The sequence below is a fragment of the Myodes glareolus genome, chromosome 4, assembly GCF_982192425.1.
Source record: "Myodes glareolus chromosome 4, mMyoGla1.1, whole genome shotgun sequence".
Taxonomy (NCBI): Eukaryota; Metazoa; Chordata; class Mammalia; order Rodentia; family Cricetidae; genus Myodes; species Myodes glareolus.
This window is the reverse complement of record NC_142029.1, coordinates 87,116,546-87,133,202: the sequence shown is the minus strand read 5'-3', so window position 1 is coordinate 87,133,202 and position 16,657 is coordinate 87,116,546. Positions and strand designations below refer to the sequence as shown.

The 16,657-nt window shown below is 39.8% G+C and overlaps 1 protein-coding gene and 1 pseudogene across 1 annotated transcript; both read right to left on the bottom strand.

Annotated features, from left to right (window-relative positions):
* Positions 1 to 3,298: 3,298 nt before the first annotated feature.
* Positions 3,299 to 4,234, bottom strand: LOC125388817 (olfactory receptor 8B3-like). Its single transcript, XM_048417137.3, has one exon. It carries the CDS (start codon positions 4,229 to 4,231, stop codon positions 3,299 to 3,301), a length of 933 nt encoding a protein of 310 aa, XP_048273094.2. The 5' UTR covers positions 4,232 to 4,234.
* Positions 4,235 to 11,186: 6,952 nt separating this feature from the next.
* LOC148122357 (Nuclear RNase P) lies at positions 11,187 to 11,376 on the bottom strand (annotated as a pseudogene).
* Between the last annotated feature and the right edge of the window lie 5,281 nt (positions 11,377 to 16,657).

Here is a 16,657-nt window from a genome sequence, read left to right as displayed (position 1 = left end):
AGCATGGACATCAAAAAGAAACAGCTCAGTGACAGGTTATGCAGCAGAGGTGTAGCTTGGAGATGTGAACCTGAGACAGCCACATAGGGAAAATAGGTGTTACAGGATGCAAGCTGCACATGGGAAGCATCCTTGGTTGTAGAACATTCTCTGCAAGCACAGAGTTACTAGATGTGCAATATCATACATCATCAGTTTCTGAGCCACAGAAAGTCTTGCCAGCTTAGTGTTCATTTTTTGTTCACTGTGGACAAGTTGTAACTTGCATGGAAGTAGGGAGATACTGGTCAGGAATTCTGGCCCATGGTAGTCTACATCCAGAGAAATACTTCTTCTGAAAGGCATGGCTAACTTTACAGAGTAGTCCTCGCTCCCCTTGTGGATGCTGCTACCAATGACAGTCGAGGGCTAAAGAATAGTACCATCCCATCACTGAAGGAAAAACTGACATAATGTCTAATGTCTTCTATCTCATGTTATTACTAATTTTTGTCCACTTTGAAACTACTTATACTAAGATTCTTCTTTATTTTTCAATAAAACTACACACATTTTATATAATTAGTAAGTTACTGTGTTTTAATATTTATATGAGAAGAACTGACTGTTGTAACTAAATTTCTGTATCAAAATATTCTTTTATAGGTTTCTGTACCTACAATAATCTCTCTACATGTACTTTCTGTCTTTCATAATACATGCTCTGATCTACCTTTCCCTGACTACATTTTCCTTCAATCAAAGTCAAGCCTCTATGCCTGAGTCTTAGCAGAGACACAAGTGATGTGTGCAAGTGTTTCCCACTTCAAGTCTACCCCAGGACTGTAGGAGACACATTCCAGGATGTGCAGTCATTTCTCCTTCTCCGCTAAATAGCAGCAGAGAACAATTTCTAGTGAATAAGAAGGTAGCTCCTGTAAGAAGAATCTCAGAAAACATAGCAAAAATAAACAAAGGGGAAAATTCAAGTGGAACAGACATCCATCCTGTTATACAACCAAAACACACACAGCAGCAACAAACCACAAAAATTGTTGGATATTATAGAGCCTATTCGAAAAGACAAAAACCAACCAAACAAACAAAATAATGTTTATATTCAAGAGAGAATAGCATGTTTGTCTTGGTTGGTGAATTAGTCAGAGTTATCTAGATTCAAAGAACTTATGGAATGAATCTCTTCCCCTCTGTCTCCCTCCTTTCCTCTTGCTATATATTTGGAAATTTATTGGAATGACTAACAGGCTGCAAGTCCAAGAATTTAGTAGCTGCTTAGTCCAATGAGCCTGGATATCCCCGCTGGTCACTTGTATATTGTGGAATTCTGCAGAGGCAGGCTACAATACCAGTGAAGAAATGGATGTGCCGGCAAGGTGAGGGCAAGCAGGCAAATAATGAACCTTTCCATATTCCATTGCCTTTATATAGGTTGGAAGGAGATTAAAGATGTGCCTTTCAACCTCAAGGTCTGGATTAATGACTTCCAATATCCAGATCTGGATTATAAGTGTATGTTTACCTATGACAAGTTATGCATTAAAGACATGCTGTCTTCTTGACTCAAGATCCAGATCACAAATCTACCACTAGTGTATGGATTATAGTTAACTCCAGATATAGTCAAGTAGACAACAAAGAGGACTGAGTCCATAGCTACAGAGGAACCCAGTGTCGAAAAGCCAAGAGAGAAAGAAAGAGAGAGAGAAACCATCGCAATTGACGACTTCACAGTTGGTCCAGGTCAGTCACCTGGCCAAGAGATCAATTCTAGGAAGGAGGTCCATCTTATGCTATGGTTAAAAAAAAAAAAAAGGTAATTGATCCTTTAATGAGATACTAGCCTAGACTTTCCCAGATTCTTACTCATATTATAGTAGCTTACTGGCTCATAGCCGTGAAGATATAGGAGTCTGTCAAGATTTAACGATATTTTGAAAGTATTTTATTCTGTCTGCTTTTCCAAGCACACATTGCTTTACTTTCCAAAATATTTTGAGCTTATTTTTTTGCTCTTTCTCTAGAGCTCCCTCTCTGACATGTGGCTGCTAGACTGTCATGTGTCTGAACTTCATGTTCAATTAAACAGTATGGCTTATTTTCCTTTTCTTTTCCATTCTTCTTTACCGGGAAGCTACCGAGACTTACAATTTGTCATCTCTGTTTTTTTTTCTTTTAAATTCAAATAAAACTGTCTTCCAAATGTTCTGTGAGTCTCTCCTTCAAGTATTTTATGAGACTAAAACCATAAGAATGGGTTTCAACCTCCCCTGAATCACCATGACACACCCACAACAGACCCAGTAGAAAACAAAGACACTGAGATAGCTGCAATGTCAGAAAGAATTCAAGAGTCTTACTTTACAAATAGAGTAGTGACCACACAGAGGACTCAACTTTGTATATTCATGAAATAAGGAAGTCACTTTATGACCCAGACAGAGAAGAAATTAAAAAGCATGGAGGAAAATTTCTGCAAAGAAACTAAGACACTGCAAAGATCCTACTAGAAACAATGGAAATGAGATGATCAATCATTCAAGTAGAAATCACAGCAAAAAGCTTTGTTAATAGGTAGACAAGTTTAAAAATCTTTTGATATGAAACATCAGTTACAAATTTCATCCAATTGTTCCCCAGTTTAACTGACAAAAGATATATCCTCTGCGCAAAAAGAGAAATATTAGCTTGTTTTCCTAAACAAAAGGGATACAAGAAAGAAGGAAAAGAAACAAATGTTGTCTGAATTAGCATTGTATTCAGAATGAAATCACAACCTGATTTAAAAGGGAATTGTAAACCCATATTTTGTTTTACTTAAAAAATATTTTCAAAATGCAATAGATTTAAATGTTTAAAAACACTAGATTTGATATCATGACTAATAGATAACTCTGGACTTAATATTTTATAAGCATTTTAGTCTAAGGACCACTACTCTCATTAAACTCTAGAATTTTTCCCCTTATACACACACACACACACACACACACACACACACACACACACACACACACACACACTCACATCACCAAACTGTGATGGTATATCTTTACAATATGCATATGACTAATATGACAAAAGATGGTTTTGATAGTTATATTTAATCAATGGAGAAAGCACTGAATATGGAATTAGTCATTTCAAAGAGGCATAATAAAACACCATTCTCCAACATCATGCTGAAAAAGGAAAATATAAATTACCCCAGTATGATGAAGATGTGAGATAATGAAGCAGGCACCACACCTAGAAAATCTTGGATTTGTGACAGTTTGTCATCAAGACAGTACGTTTCTTATCAAAACTTTCTCCTGTTTAGAGTTTTGATAAGGGCAACTTTAACATCTTTGTTTCTCAAGCTATAGATTAAAGGATTCAACATGGGGACGACAATGTTATAGAAGACAGATGATACTTTTCCTTCATCCAAAGATCCAACTGAGGAGGGTTTTAGGTACATAAATGCACATGATCCAAAGAACAAGGAAACAGCAATTATGTGGGAACTGCAGGTGCTGAAGGCTTTGGATCTTCCTGCAGTGGACTTTATCTGGAGGATACTAAAAAGGATGAAGCCATAAGATATAAAGATAACAATACTTGGTACAGTGATATCTTTACCCCCTACAATGAAAATCTCTATCTCATTGACATAGGTGCTGGTGCAGGAGAGCTTCATCAGAGGCAGGAGGTCACAGAAGTAGTGGTTGATGATGTTTCCAGCACAGAAGGTCAGTCTCAGGATGCATCCAGTATGGATCATGGCATCAAAAATTCCCATCAAGTATGAACCAAACATAAGATAGGAACAGACCTTAGGGGACATGGCAACATTATACATGAGTGGATTGCAAATAGCCACATAGCGGTCATAGGCCATTGCTGTCAGGACGTAACATTCAGAGATGACAAAGAAACAAAAGAAGTAGAGTTGAGTCATGCATCCTGCAAAACCGATAATATTCTTCTTTAATACAAAGTTCATTAACATTTTGGGTGTAACAACAGAAGAATAACAGAGGTCTATGAAAGACAAGTTAAAGAGGAAAAAGTACATGGGGGTGTGCAGGTGAGGGTTCAGCACAATTAGAATGATCAAGGTCAAATTTCCCAAGGCAGTTATCAAATACATTACTAGAAAAACCAAGAACAGGGGAATTTGCAGGTCAGGGTTGTCTGTTAACCCCAAGAGAATGAATTCTTTTACCAAAGAGCCATTTGTCAGAACCATTCTTCTATAATAGAATCTGTGAAGATATAACAGAAACAGTGAAAATAAAGTATCAGAGAGAATTTACAAATATTTGTTCTCTCATACATGTGACACTTATGCTGGGAGTGCCTGGGAATCACCCACAGTGTTGCTATATTCGATGGGAGACAAAGTCAAGAGATACTAACCAAAGAGTAGAATGTTTCAGTCATAAAATATAATTAAGTTCTGTATACTCAGAGTTCAGCATGTTAATAATACTTAATAAAATCTTGCTATATAATTGAGTCAGAACTGATTACATTTTACTATTGTCTTCTCACTTTATTTATTTTATGTGTGCTTTAAACACATAAAAGATAGTTCATGTGGAGGGGAAACCTATGTGACTTAGCTACATGTTGGGCATCTCACAATGAATAAATTGTTTCATACAAGTTGTGAATCATATATGATTTGCTCCAGATTTCAGGATACTAGAAATTTCTCACATAAAAGTTTGATATTGGCATAAATTTCAAAGCATCCATTCAAATAACATATAGATGGATCAAATTGTTCATATATATACACACATATGTGCACAAACATATATTTTATTTATTTATATTTAATTAAATATGTGTGTATGTAGCTAATGAAAAGAGGCCATGAACTTGACAGAGAGCATAGACTTCTTTTATCACTTTAAACTATTCTATGAAAAGTTTAGATAATCTTAAAAAATTGAAGCAAAAAATTTAAATATTAATTTGTCATAATTACAGGGCTGTGTTTTAATATCTAAGAATAATATCTAAAGATACGATTCAGTGTTTCTTGGATTCTAAGAATCTGCAAACACAAAAATCTTTTGTCATAATTCTTGGAAATCTTTCTGAAATGAAACTCATAAAGTGTAATGTAAATCCTTAATCCTCGGAAGCACTAGATAAAAATTAAGTCACTTTTCCTGTCTTCACTCTTGCTATTGGATAAAACAGAAGATTTTATGCATTTCACTACTATTTTATGTATTTTTCTGTACTTGCCTGTTAACACACAGTAGAATTTTCCTCAGTCTACTTCCAGAGCACAGATATCAGTCATAAAAATGAAAGGAGGTGGTGTCTTCTGCATGCTAGACCAAGATATATCTTTATGTCCTAAGGGAATCAGGTATGACCTTCTCTTAGGAATTGGTACATCTTTCATACTTATGCCAATATTGAACTCCCATATCTCATTGATCTTCATCTCATAAGGGAAATCTTTTGTTTTGGTTACTTTTTGCTTTGTTTGTGAATACTGTACAGTAATATTCCATAGGGTTCCATTAAAATCTTCTTATACTTTTTTCAAAGTTTTCAAAAATGTGGAAATGTATTTAATGTATCATATCTCATGAGATTATCCAAAGCACTTTTTAGATATTTTTTTTACTGCATTTATTTTCAATGACTTGAATCAAACTCACAAAATGAACCCTGCTCCTGAGTAAGTACTCTGTCCTGGATCAGCATTTCCATCCTCCAGAATCACTATTGTCATGTTTAACTTTGTCTTAGTTAGCATTCCTACTGCTGTGATGAACAACCATGACCAAGACACTTTGTAAAGTGAAGGCATTTTACTGGGGACTTATTACACTTTCAGAGCACCAGTTAGTCCAAACACAACATGATAGAGAACACTTGGGAGGCAGTCATGGGCCAGAGCAATATCTTAGAGATCACAACTAATCCACAAGTTGTAGGCAAGGCAGGGCTGGGATTGGTTTTTTTGAAACTCCAAATCCACACCCAGTAACAGAGCTCTTCCAGAAAGACAACTACCCCATCAAGAGCATCTCTCCTAGTTCCTTCAAAAGGGTTCTACTAAATGGGGACTAAGTATTCAAACATATGATCCTATGAGGGCCATTGTCATTCAAACCACTATACACCTCAACTAAACATCTAAAATAAATATTGAAATATTTAAAGTAAGTATACTGCTCAGTCATTAAATGTAGCAGAATATTAATGAGGTCAATGATTATTTTACAGTCATCATAATAAGAATAGAGGATATATAGCTAGATAGACAAGTTACTAAACAGTTCTGCTTCCCTGGTTCATTTGTGTAAAATAGGAATGGTTAAACTGATGGGGAATATTTTGATTGCATTCTGACACCTCTGAGACTGCCAGTAAAGTTTCCTTTGAATCAGAGGGTGTAGCTAGCTACCAACTGACCAAAAATTAGGCATAGAACTTTTGGAGAACCAAGGACATATAGAGACTGAAGAGAGAGACAGATAGAAAAACAGTAGGGCAAGGCTTGGAGAAAGTCTTGGCCCCTTTTGATCAAGAACAAGAGCAAGGGGAGGTCATTGGTCACTTTTCTGATGCTTCCCTGATCATTGAGGTTCTTACCCTGATATTCCAAAGTATTCTAAAGAATAATTAGATAAACACTTTATTAACCTATCATTTATTTTTTTCTGATCAGTTTTGATTACAGAAAAAAACATAATATTTTTTTAAACCAGCTACTGTCCTGGTCCAGAACAGAGCAATGAGTTAGTCCACCCCAATATGTACCTAATCTATGAACTGCTGGAATATGTGAAGGGGTCAGATCTGCAAATGCAAAACTACAGGATCTCCATGACACCAGACAACAAGAGGACATCTAGGATAAGACCCATTGAGGGTTCAGTATTGATAGAGTCACAGAAGCCAGAGGCCTTGAGCCAGACCAATGATCCATTGCAAAGAACACTTACAGGTAAAGATGTGTGGATTAAAGGGTATACTGTGTGACTCACTAGGCAATATTACAGCTTCCATGTTCAGATGTTTTGCTTGTTTGTTTGTTTTGGTTTTGTTTTCATTTTACATTTTGTTGTTTTGGGGGGTGGGTTCACAAAAGCAGATACCAGAGTTTAGGGGACAATGAGAAAAATGGGATTGGGATGCATGAATCAATAAAAACTTTAAAAAAGATTTCTTTTTTTAAAAAAAGAATATCATTGTACTTGAGGGAATAGTAAAGTGTCTGCCACAATCATTAGTGCTTTTGAATTTGGGAAGGGAAGATGTTCAGGTTAAAGTTTCATTACTTCAAAGCATCACAAGTTGAATATATATGTAAATTAAAACAAAGGATGAATATTCTTGTCATATATATTACTAATTTCAGGAAATGTTGCATGATATGAGGGAGATTACATGTATACATTGTCCATTTCTACAAATATCAAACATCAGAGGTGGGGATTGCTCTGGAACTGGTTTTGCAGGTGAAGTTGATTTATAGATCTATTTTAAACCTTCAATGGGCTGTATAAGAGGAATGCTGGGTATGCTGAAAATCTACCTCCTCACTTTGGTTTATATTTGTTCACAAATCATGTATGATTAAAAATCGGGTCCTTAAGTTATCTGTTCATTGCTAAGGGGCTGCTTATGCAATGTGCCATCAAAATTGCAATTTACTCTGTTCAACTTATTTAAATCATGTTTGGTTCTTTATAGGCACACATACCTCTACTCACAGCAGTTAGAAGGCTAAGGTAGAAAGATTGCAAGGTAATGGTTTTCTATATAATGTTGCAAGTTTCAGAGAAAATCTGGAATATATAGCAAGATTCTGTCTCCAAAATCATATAAACATAAACATGAAATAACTACATAAAACTTTACTTTAAATGTAAATTAAGTCAGTAAATGGTCCCGTTTTGTTTTATTTACAAAAAAATCAAAAAGTAAATAGTTAAAGTTTTGTGAAACATAAAGATCCTGATGTTACTATCTAAAATACATCTTAGACAATAGGTAAAAATGATTGTTAATCAATTCCTATAAAATTTTATTGTTTATTATTAAGGGCTAAGTATACAGCTCAGTTGTATAAGTCTTGAGTATCCCATATGATGCTCTGGTCTTATTGGATAGCATTGAGTAAAAAAGTGTCAGAGGCCAGTATAAGGTTGTAATCATAAATATGATAATTCAGAACTGAAACCAAGGTAAAGCTAAGGCATTATCTCTTTTTAAAGCTGTCATGTAAAGATTACAGTATCCTTTGTAAAACTAACATTTCAGCGCATCACACTACTAAACACTACACTCACTTCACATATATAATAGGCAAAACTTTCATTTGTAAAATAAGTTTATCTATTGATTTATTAATTTAACTAATGTTATATAGTTCAACTGTCTTAGTTGAAATTATAACCATCTTAGTTAGAGTTTTATTTCTGTGAAGAGATACCATGACCACAGCAATTATTATGAAAAATAATAATTGCCTACAGTTATCTACAGTTCAGAGGGTTCGTCCATTATCTCCATAGTGGGAAACATGGCAGTACGTAGGAAGATATTGTACTGGAGAGGTAGCTGAGAGTAGCAGAGGGGCAGCTGTGCCTGAATCCACAGGCAGCAGGAAGACAGAATGAGCTATTGAGCCTGGTTTGAACTTCTAAAACCTCAAAGACCATGCCAGTGACACACTTCCTCTAATAAGTCCATATCTACTCAGATAAGATTGCATCTCTTAATAGTGCTACTTCCTAAGGGCCTGTAGAACCCATTTGCATTCAAATCATCACAATGACTGATAGTTTTTGTATGTTTTCATAATAAAGATTATCATGGTATTAAAAGCTTTCTTTCACTTTCAAGCAATGTGTATCCTTTCATTCTTTTTTTCCTCTTTTTTTAAATTTAATTATTAAAAATTTCCACCTCCTCCCCTCCTCCCATTTCCCCCCCCCTCTAGTACTAATAGAAGTCAGGTAACCTGCTCTGTGGGAAGCCAAAGGCTCTCCCCCATCCATCCATGTCTAGGAAGGTGTGCATCCAAACAGTCTAGGCTCCCAAAAAGCCAGTACATACAGTAGAATCAAAACCCAGTGCCATTATCATTGGCTTCTCAGTCAGCTCCCATTGTCAGCCACATTCAGAGAGTCTGGCTTAATCACATGCTCATTCAGTCCCAGTCTAACTGGCCTTGGTGAGCTCCCATTAGATCAGTCACACCTTCTCAGTGGGTGGATGGACCCCTTGCAGTCCTGACTTCTTTGCTCATGTTCTCCCTCCTGCTGCTCCTCATTAGGACCTTGGGAGCTCAGTACAGTACTCCAATGTGGGTCTCTGTCTGTATCTCCATCCATCTCTAGATGAAGGTTCTATGGTGATATTCAAGATATTCATGAGTGTGGGTATGGGAGAAGACCAGTTCAGGCACCCTCTCCTCTGCTGCTGAAGGACCTAGCTGGGGACATCCCCTTGGACACCTGGGAACCCTTATAGAGTCAAGACTCTTGCCAACCCTAAAATGGCTCCCTTAATTAAAACATCTTCTTCCCTGCTCCTACATCCACCCTTCCTCCATCTCAACCATCTCACTTCCCCAAGCTCTCCTCAATCCTTCCCTTCTCCCTTCTCTCTCACCTTCTCTGTTTCCCCCCAACCCCAGTCCCACCCCCATGTTCCTAGCTTTTGCCCAACAATCTTGTCTACTTCCAATTTCCAGGAGGATAAATATATGTTTTTGCGGGGGGCCATCCTGGCCTGCAGGAATGAACGCCACTAAAAACGAGAATTCCTTCTCTGGTCACATCTTTATTTGGAGCATTCCCTTGAGGAAAATTGGGGGAAGGGAAGATAGAGCAGGGACGAGAGAAAGCTTAGAGAGAGAGGGTTGGGCCCCGAGGCAGCTGCTTTTAAAAGGTGAAGAGGCTTGAACGCTGTCCTGATTGGTTAATGCCATACTGCTGTTCTGAGCATGTGCAAGCAAGGGTGCAGGCAAGGGTGCTCAGCCCCACATGGCTACCTCCAAACTGCAGGACCACCTGTGCCTCCAGGTGGCTCCCTACATCTCCCTCTTCTCTTGTTAATAAGAGCAATAAGGCAAAACTATTCTTCAATCTGGTCCCCACCTCACTTTGGCTAGCAGGTAGCACACCAATCAAAGACATACAGCACTTCCACCTAGACGCAGCATGCCAAGAATATCTCTGCTCCCACCCATTCCTAAGGAAGGAAAAGGCAAAGTAGAGTAAGAGATAAGAGGTTGCACAGGGTGTTGCTCAAGTCGATGGTGTGAAACAGCTGTTCTTGGCACCGCCCAGAGGGTCATCACTGCTGTCTCCGCACGAATCTTCCACAGCAGGACACTCAGCATCCACTGGGTCATCTTCTTTATCTCTCTTGTCAGTCTCGCTGGCACCCAGATGTATGTCAGCATTCCTAGAAAAACATAAACAAAACTCTCCTCCCAAATTAACATTTAAGAGTATTAAAAACTCTCAGTGTAAAAATTCAGCACAATCAGTACTGGAAGTAGGCTGGTTTTGAACTTAGAGACTTGCAGGTCTCTGCTTCAAAAAGCAAATCTTGTTTGCCTGTACCAGCAAAATTTTGAATTAAAAATTAAGTGTATAGAATGCAAGAGAAATCCTTTCTCTGGGGGAAGCTGTCACTGGTAGTGTAGTCCCCCTCTTATGTCTAAAAACCAAAGCAGTTGTCACTGGGAATTGAACTCAGGACCTTTGGAAGAGCAGGCAGTACTCTTAACCTCTGAGCCATCTCTCCAGCTCCCCTATTCAGATGAAAAAAAACCTCTAGGTAGCATTGTTTTATTCCACCCGTTGCCAGAGGCAATAGGTAATGGTAACCAGGTTGACGCGCCTTTATTATGATAATTAGGACCAGTTCTTTGAGGGAGAATGGGCGTAGACCATCGATCATCTGACTACTTCCTGCTGACAAAGGGACGATGTTTGGGGGATAAATGTTTTTATCTGACTGAATTTTTAGCGACAAATGTTTTTATCTGACTGAATTTTTAGCGACCTTGGCTGAGGGCGGCGGCAGCAGCGGACGGCGGCTGCCACAGCTCCGCCTCTGAAGCCCATTATGGCGTGCTCCGCATGGCCCAAAGGCATGGCTCCGCCCCGGGCCGTGCGCGGGCTCGCCGGTTTATCCTGTATCTGCAAACTGTGCACCCTGCCTCGCCTCAGGCAATGAACTCGCACCACCGGCCATGAGTCTCCGGCGAGGGGGGGCCATCCGCCCACCCGTGGAGGGGCTTCTCCTGCCCGGTCTGCCCGCGCGCGGAGCCCCGTTTTCTGGGAACTCATCTCCACCCGCCCATGTTGCTATGGAAACACAGTTCAGAGTTTGGCCCCTCTCCGTCTTTAGGTCTTTAGCGGCACTGCTGCTCACCACACAGCTTCCGCCTCTGCCTCCCGAGTGCTGGGATTAAAGGCGTGCGCCACCACCGCCAGCTACTTCCTCAAACAAAAATTAAGTTTTCTGTACGTGAGAGCCAGAGACTGAGCTCTCTTAACAAAATTAGGCGAAAATCACCTCCAAAAGCTCTGTGGCTCTTTAAGAATAGGGAAGGCAGTCTTCAAACTCGATCAAGCCCGCCTCCCTACGAGACTGTTGCCCCGGTCTCTAACAGCGAGTACGCAGGTGGACGGAGAAGGAGCGGAAGCCGAGGTCTCCCGTACCCCATCGTCCTCATAGTCCCGCCTTAGTTACCTCGCCTTTTTTGCTGCTGTTCACACTCCTCCTGCACTGAACTTAAGGGACTTTTCTTCCCTGTTGCTTTCTGTACCTTCTTTCAGATACCTTAACTTTGATTTTTTTTTGTATTTTCTTTTCTTTTTAGGCCTATACTTTGAAATTCTTTTTCCTCCCCTTTTTGGGGGATTCAACTGACGTCACTCACCGCTCCACGTTCTCAGAGTTCTGAAATTCACGGCTCTCTGTCTTGGTGTCTGATTTCAGCTTTTTCTCCCGGGCTTTCAGCACGTTGCTGGGCACTTCCTTCTCAGGGTCCCCCGGCGTAGTTGTCAGGGTCCCTCAGCGTCCCGGGGTTTCGAGCACCAGTTGCGGCGCGCATCCTGTCCTGCAGGAATGAACGCCACTAAAAACGAGAATTCCTTCTCTGGTCACATCTTTATTTGGAGCATTCCCTTGAGGAAAATTGGGGGAAGGGAAGATAGAGCAGGGACGAGAGAAAGCTTAGAGAGAGAGGGTTGGGCCCCGAGGCAGCTGCTTTTAAAAGGTGAAGAGGCTTGAACGCTGTCCTGATTGGTTAATGCCATACTGCTGTTCTGAGCATGTGCAAGCAAGGGTGCAGGCAAGGGTGCTCAGCCCCACAAGGCTACCTCCAAACTGCAGGACCACCTGTGCCTCCAGGTGGCTCCCTACATGTTTTTCTTTGGGTTCACCTTACTATTTAGCTTCTCTATGATCAGGGACTATAGGTTCAATGTCCTTTGTTTATGGCTAGAATCCATTAACGAGTGAGTACATACCATATTCATGTTTTTGGGTCTGGGTTATCTCACTCAGTAAAGTGTTTTCTATTTCCATCCATTTGCATGCAAAATTCAAGATGTCTTTGTTTTTTTTACCACTGAGTAGAACCCTAATGTGTATATATGCCACACCTTCTTTATCCATTCTTCCATTGAGGGCCCCCTAGGTTGTTTCCAGGTTCTGGCTATTACTATTACAAATAATGCTGCTTTGAACATAGCTGAACAAATGCTTTTGTAGTATGATTGGGAATCTCTTGGGTATATTCCCAAGAGTGGAATTGCTGGATCCTGACGTCCGTTGACTCCCAGTTTCCTGAGAAACTGCCATACTGATTTCCAAAGTGTTTGCACAAGTTTGCATTCACACCAACAGTGGATTAGTGTTCCTTTTACTCCACATCCTCTCCAGCATAGGCTATCATTGGTGTTTTTTATTTTAGCCATTCTGACAGGTGTAAGTTATTAAGAATTATTTTTTTTAAAAAAAATCTTGGTTAAGTGTAATGTTTTTTAAACATTTTATAGTGTCTTAAAGATATTGCTTACTCACTAGGTCAAATTTATACATAAAACTGAATTACAAGAAAATAGAATAATCACCAAATTAAATGACTTAGCTGCTAAATCCTAAAAAGAAAATTCTAAAATCATTGACTTGAATTCCTTTCCCCTTGCTTGGTTACAATGCTAGAGTTTAACCTGATTTTGCAGAGAACTCTAGAGAAACATTGGCCACTGAGCTTCAGACCCAGCAATCTATGGATCCTAGAATATACTTAACAGATTTGACCCAAAAATACGGAAACAGAACCCAACTGACTTTCAATGTGTTCTAAGTTCTTACGTTACTCTATAGTAGAATAGTAATATCATATCATTTTTCACTACCCAGAAAAATATCAATATCAAAGTATTGAGTACACCCAGCTTCCAGCCAGAGGGCCATCTGAGGGGTGAGTTTGCTTCAGGCCCACGGCAGGGGTCTGGCGAGGAGGAGCTCAGACTTTCCCCAATCCCATAGACTCCCAGGTCACCCTGCACTGCTGGCTGCACCCTGCTAGCTCCCCCGCCAGCCATCCCAGCTTCCATCCAGAGGGCCATCTGAGGGGTGAGTTTGTTTTGGGCCCACGGCAGGGGCCCAGCGAGGAGGAGCTCAGACTTTCTCTGACCCATAGACTCCCAGGTCACCCTGCACTGCTGGCTCCACCGTGCTAAGCTCCCCCCTGCCAGCCATCCCAGCTTCCATCCAGAGGGCCATTGGAGGGGTGAGTTTGCTTCGGGCCCATGGCAGGGGCCCATTGAGGAGGAGCTCAGACTTTCCCCGACTCCATAGACTCCCAGGTCACCCTGCACTGATGGCTCCACCCTGCTAGCTCCCCCGCCAGCCATTCCAGCTTCCATCCAGAGGGCCATTGGAGGGGTGAGTTTGCTTCAGGCCCATGGCAGGGGCCCGGCGAGGAGGAGCTTGGACTTTCCTCGACTCCATAGACTCCCAGGTCACCCTGCACTGCTGGCTCCACCCTGCTAAGCTCTCCCGCCTGCCATCCCAGCTTCCATCCAGGTACAAATTCCTATATTTCTCCCTTCCCACTGGGGTCATAAAATTTCCCCAGCTCAACTGCCTTGCACACTGGGCCTGCTCTTTAGGCGCATCCCAGAAAGAGGGAGTGCCTGTGCTTCAAAAGCCTGCCTGAGGAAAGGTAGGCATTCTATCAGTGAACTCCCTGCCAAACAAGGGAACCTGACACGCTACCAGAAGATCCAATAGAGAGCATTTGAACGAAGAGATGGGCAGACGCCAAGGCAAGACCTCCTCCAACAATCTGAAAAACAACATGAAAACACCAGATCCCAACGACCCTACAACAGAAGGACTTGAACACTCTAACCCAGAAGAAGTGGAAAAAAATGCCATTATGAAAGCAATAGAGTCCCTTAAACAGAATATGAATAACTCCCTTAAAGAATTGGATAGGAGGATAACAAAAAGTTTGAAGAAATGAGTAAAGAAATGGATGAGAAATATAACAAAAAGTTTGAGGAAAAAGTAAATCCGTGATGAGACCCTGAGAAACCAAGAAAAAACAATCAAACAAGTAAAGGAAACAGTCCAAAAATTGAAAACTGAAATGGAGGCAATAAAGAAAACACAAAACGAGAACCGGCTGGATATGGAAAACCTAGGTAAACGAACGGAAACTACAGAAGCAAGCATAACCAATAGATGACAAGAGATAGAAGAACGAATCTCAGATTCTGAAGACACCATAGAGAAAATAAATGCTCTGGTCAATGAAAATGGCAAATCCAACAAATTCTCTTCACAAAACAATCAGGAAATCTGGGACACAATAAAAAAACCAAATCTAAGAATAATAAGGATTGAAGAAGGAGAAAAACTGCAGATTAAAGGCCCAGAAAATATATTTAACAAAATTATGGAAGAAAACTTTCCCAATCTAAAGAACGATATTCCTATGAAGGTTCAAGAAGCATACAGAACGCCGAATAGACTGGATCAAAAAAAAAAAAAAACATCCCCTCGCCATATAATAATCAAAACACAAAACATTCAGATTAAAGAAAGAATATTAAGAGCTGCAAAGGAAAAAGGTCAAGTGACTTATAAAGGTAAACCTATCAGGCTTACACCAGACTTCTCTATGGAAACCATGAAAGCCAGAAGATCCTGGATAGAGGTACTGCAGAAACTAAGAGACCATGGATGCAAACCCAGACTACTATACCCAGCCAAGTTATTGTTCACTATCAATGGAGAAAGCAAAATATTCCAGGATAAAAATAAATTTAAACAATTCGTAGCCACAAATCCAGCCTTACAGAAAGTAATAGAAGGAAAATCGCAACCCAAGGAATCCAACATTGCCATCACTGCCTACAATAACCCAGAAATCTAGCGACCCTTCACAACCACAACTCAAAGAAGAGAAACACACAAACTCTACTACACACACACACACACACACACACACACACACACACACAAATAATAAGCGGACTCAACAACCACTGGTCATTAATATCACTTAATACTAATGGACTCAACTCACCTATAAAAAGGCACATACTTAGAGACTGGATAAGAAAACAGGATCCAACATTCTGCTGTTTACAAGAAACACACCTTAACCACAAAGATAGACATCTACTCAGAGTAAAGGGTTGAGAATAGGTTTTCCAAGCAAACAGACCAAAGAAACAAGCTGGTGTGGCCATTCTAATATCTAACAAAATTGACTTCAAACTAAAATGAATCAAAAGAGATGGAGATGGACATTTCATACTCATAACAGGAACAATTTATCAGGAGGAAGTCTCAATCCTGAATATCTACGCCCCTAATATAAAAGCACCCACTTATGTAAAAGAAAAACATCTAGAACTCAAGGCAGTCATCAAACCACACACACTAATAGTAGGAGACTTCAACACACCTCTCTCACCAATGGACAGATCAATCAAACAGAAATTCAACCGAAAAATAAGAGAATTGATGGAGGGAATGAATCAAATGGACTTAACAGATATCTATAGAACATTCTACCCAAAAAGGAAAGAATATACCTTCTTTTCTGCAGCTCATGGAACCTTCTCGAAAATTGACCACATACTTGTTAACAAAGTAAACTTACACAGATACAAAAAAATATTAGTAATCACCTGTGTCTTGTCGGATCACCACGGAATAAAGTTAAAATTCAATAACAATTCGAATACCATAAAGCCTACAAACGCGTGGAAGTTGAACAGTCAACTACTGAATCATCCTTGGGTCAAGGAAGAAATAAAGAAAGAAATAAAAGTCTTCCTTGAATTTAATGAAAATAAAGACAAAACATACTCAAACCTATGGGACACAATGAAAGCAGTGCTAAGAGGAAAGTTCATAGCACTAACTGCCCAATTAAAGAAAACGGAGAAAGCATATATTGGAGACTTAACAGCACACCTAAAAGCTCTGGAAAAAAAAGAAGTAGACTCTCCCAGGAGGAGTAGAAGATTGGAAATAATCAAACTGAGGGCTGAAATCAACAAAATAGAAACACAGAAAACAATCCAAAAAATCAACGAAACAAAAAGTTGGTTCTTAGAGAAAATCAACAAGATTGACA

Coding starts and splice junctions, on each gene's coding strand:
- LOC125388817 (XM_048417137.3), bottom strand. CDS start 4,231: ATGGTTCTGACAAATGGCTCTTTGGTAAAAGAATTCATTCTCTTGGGG.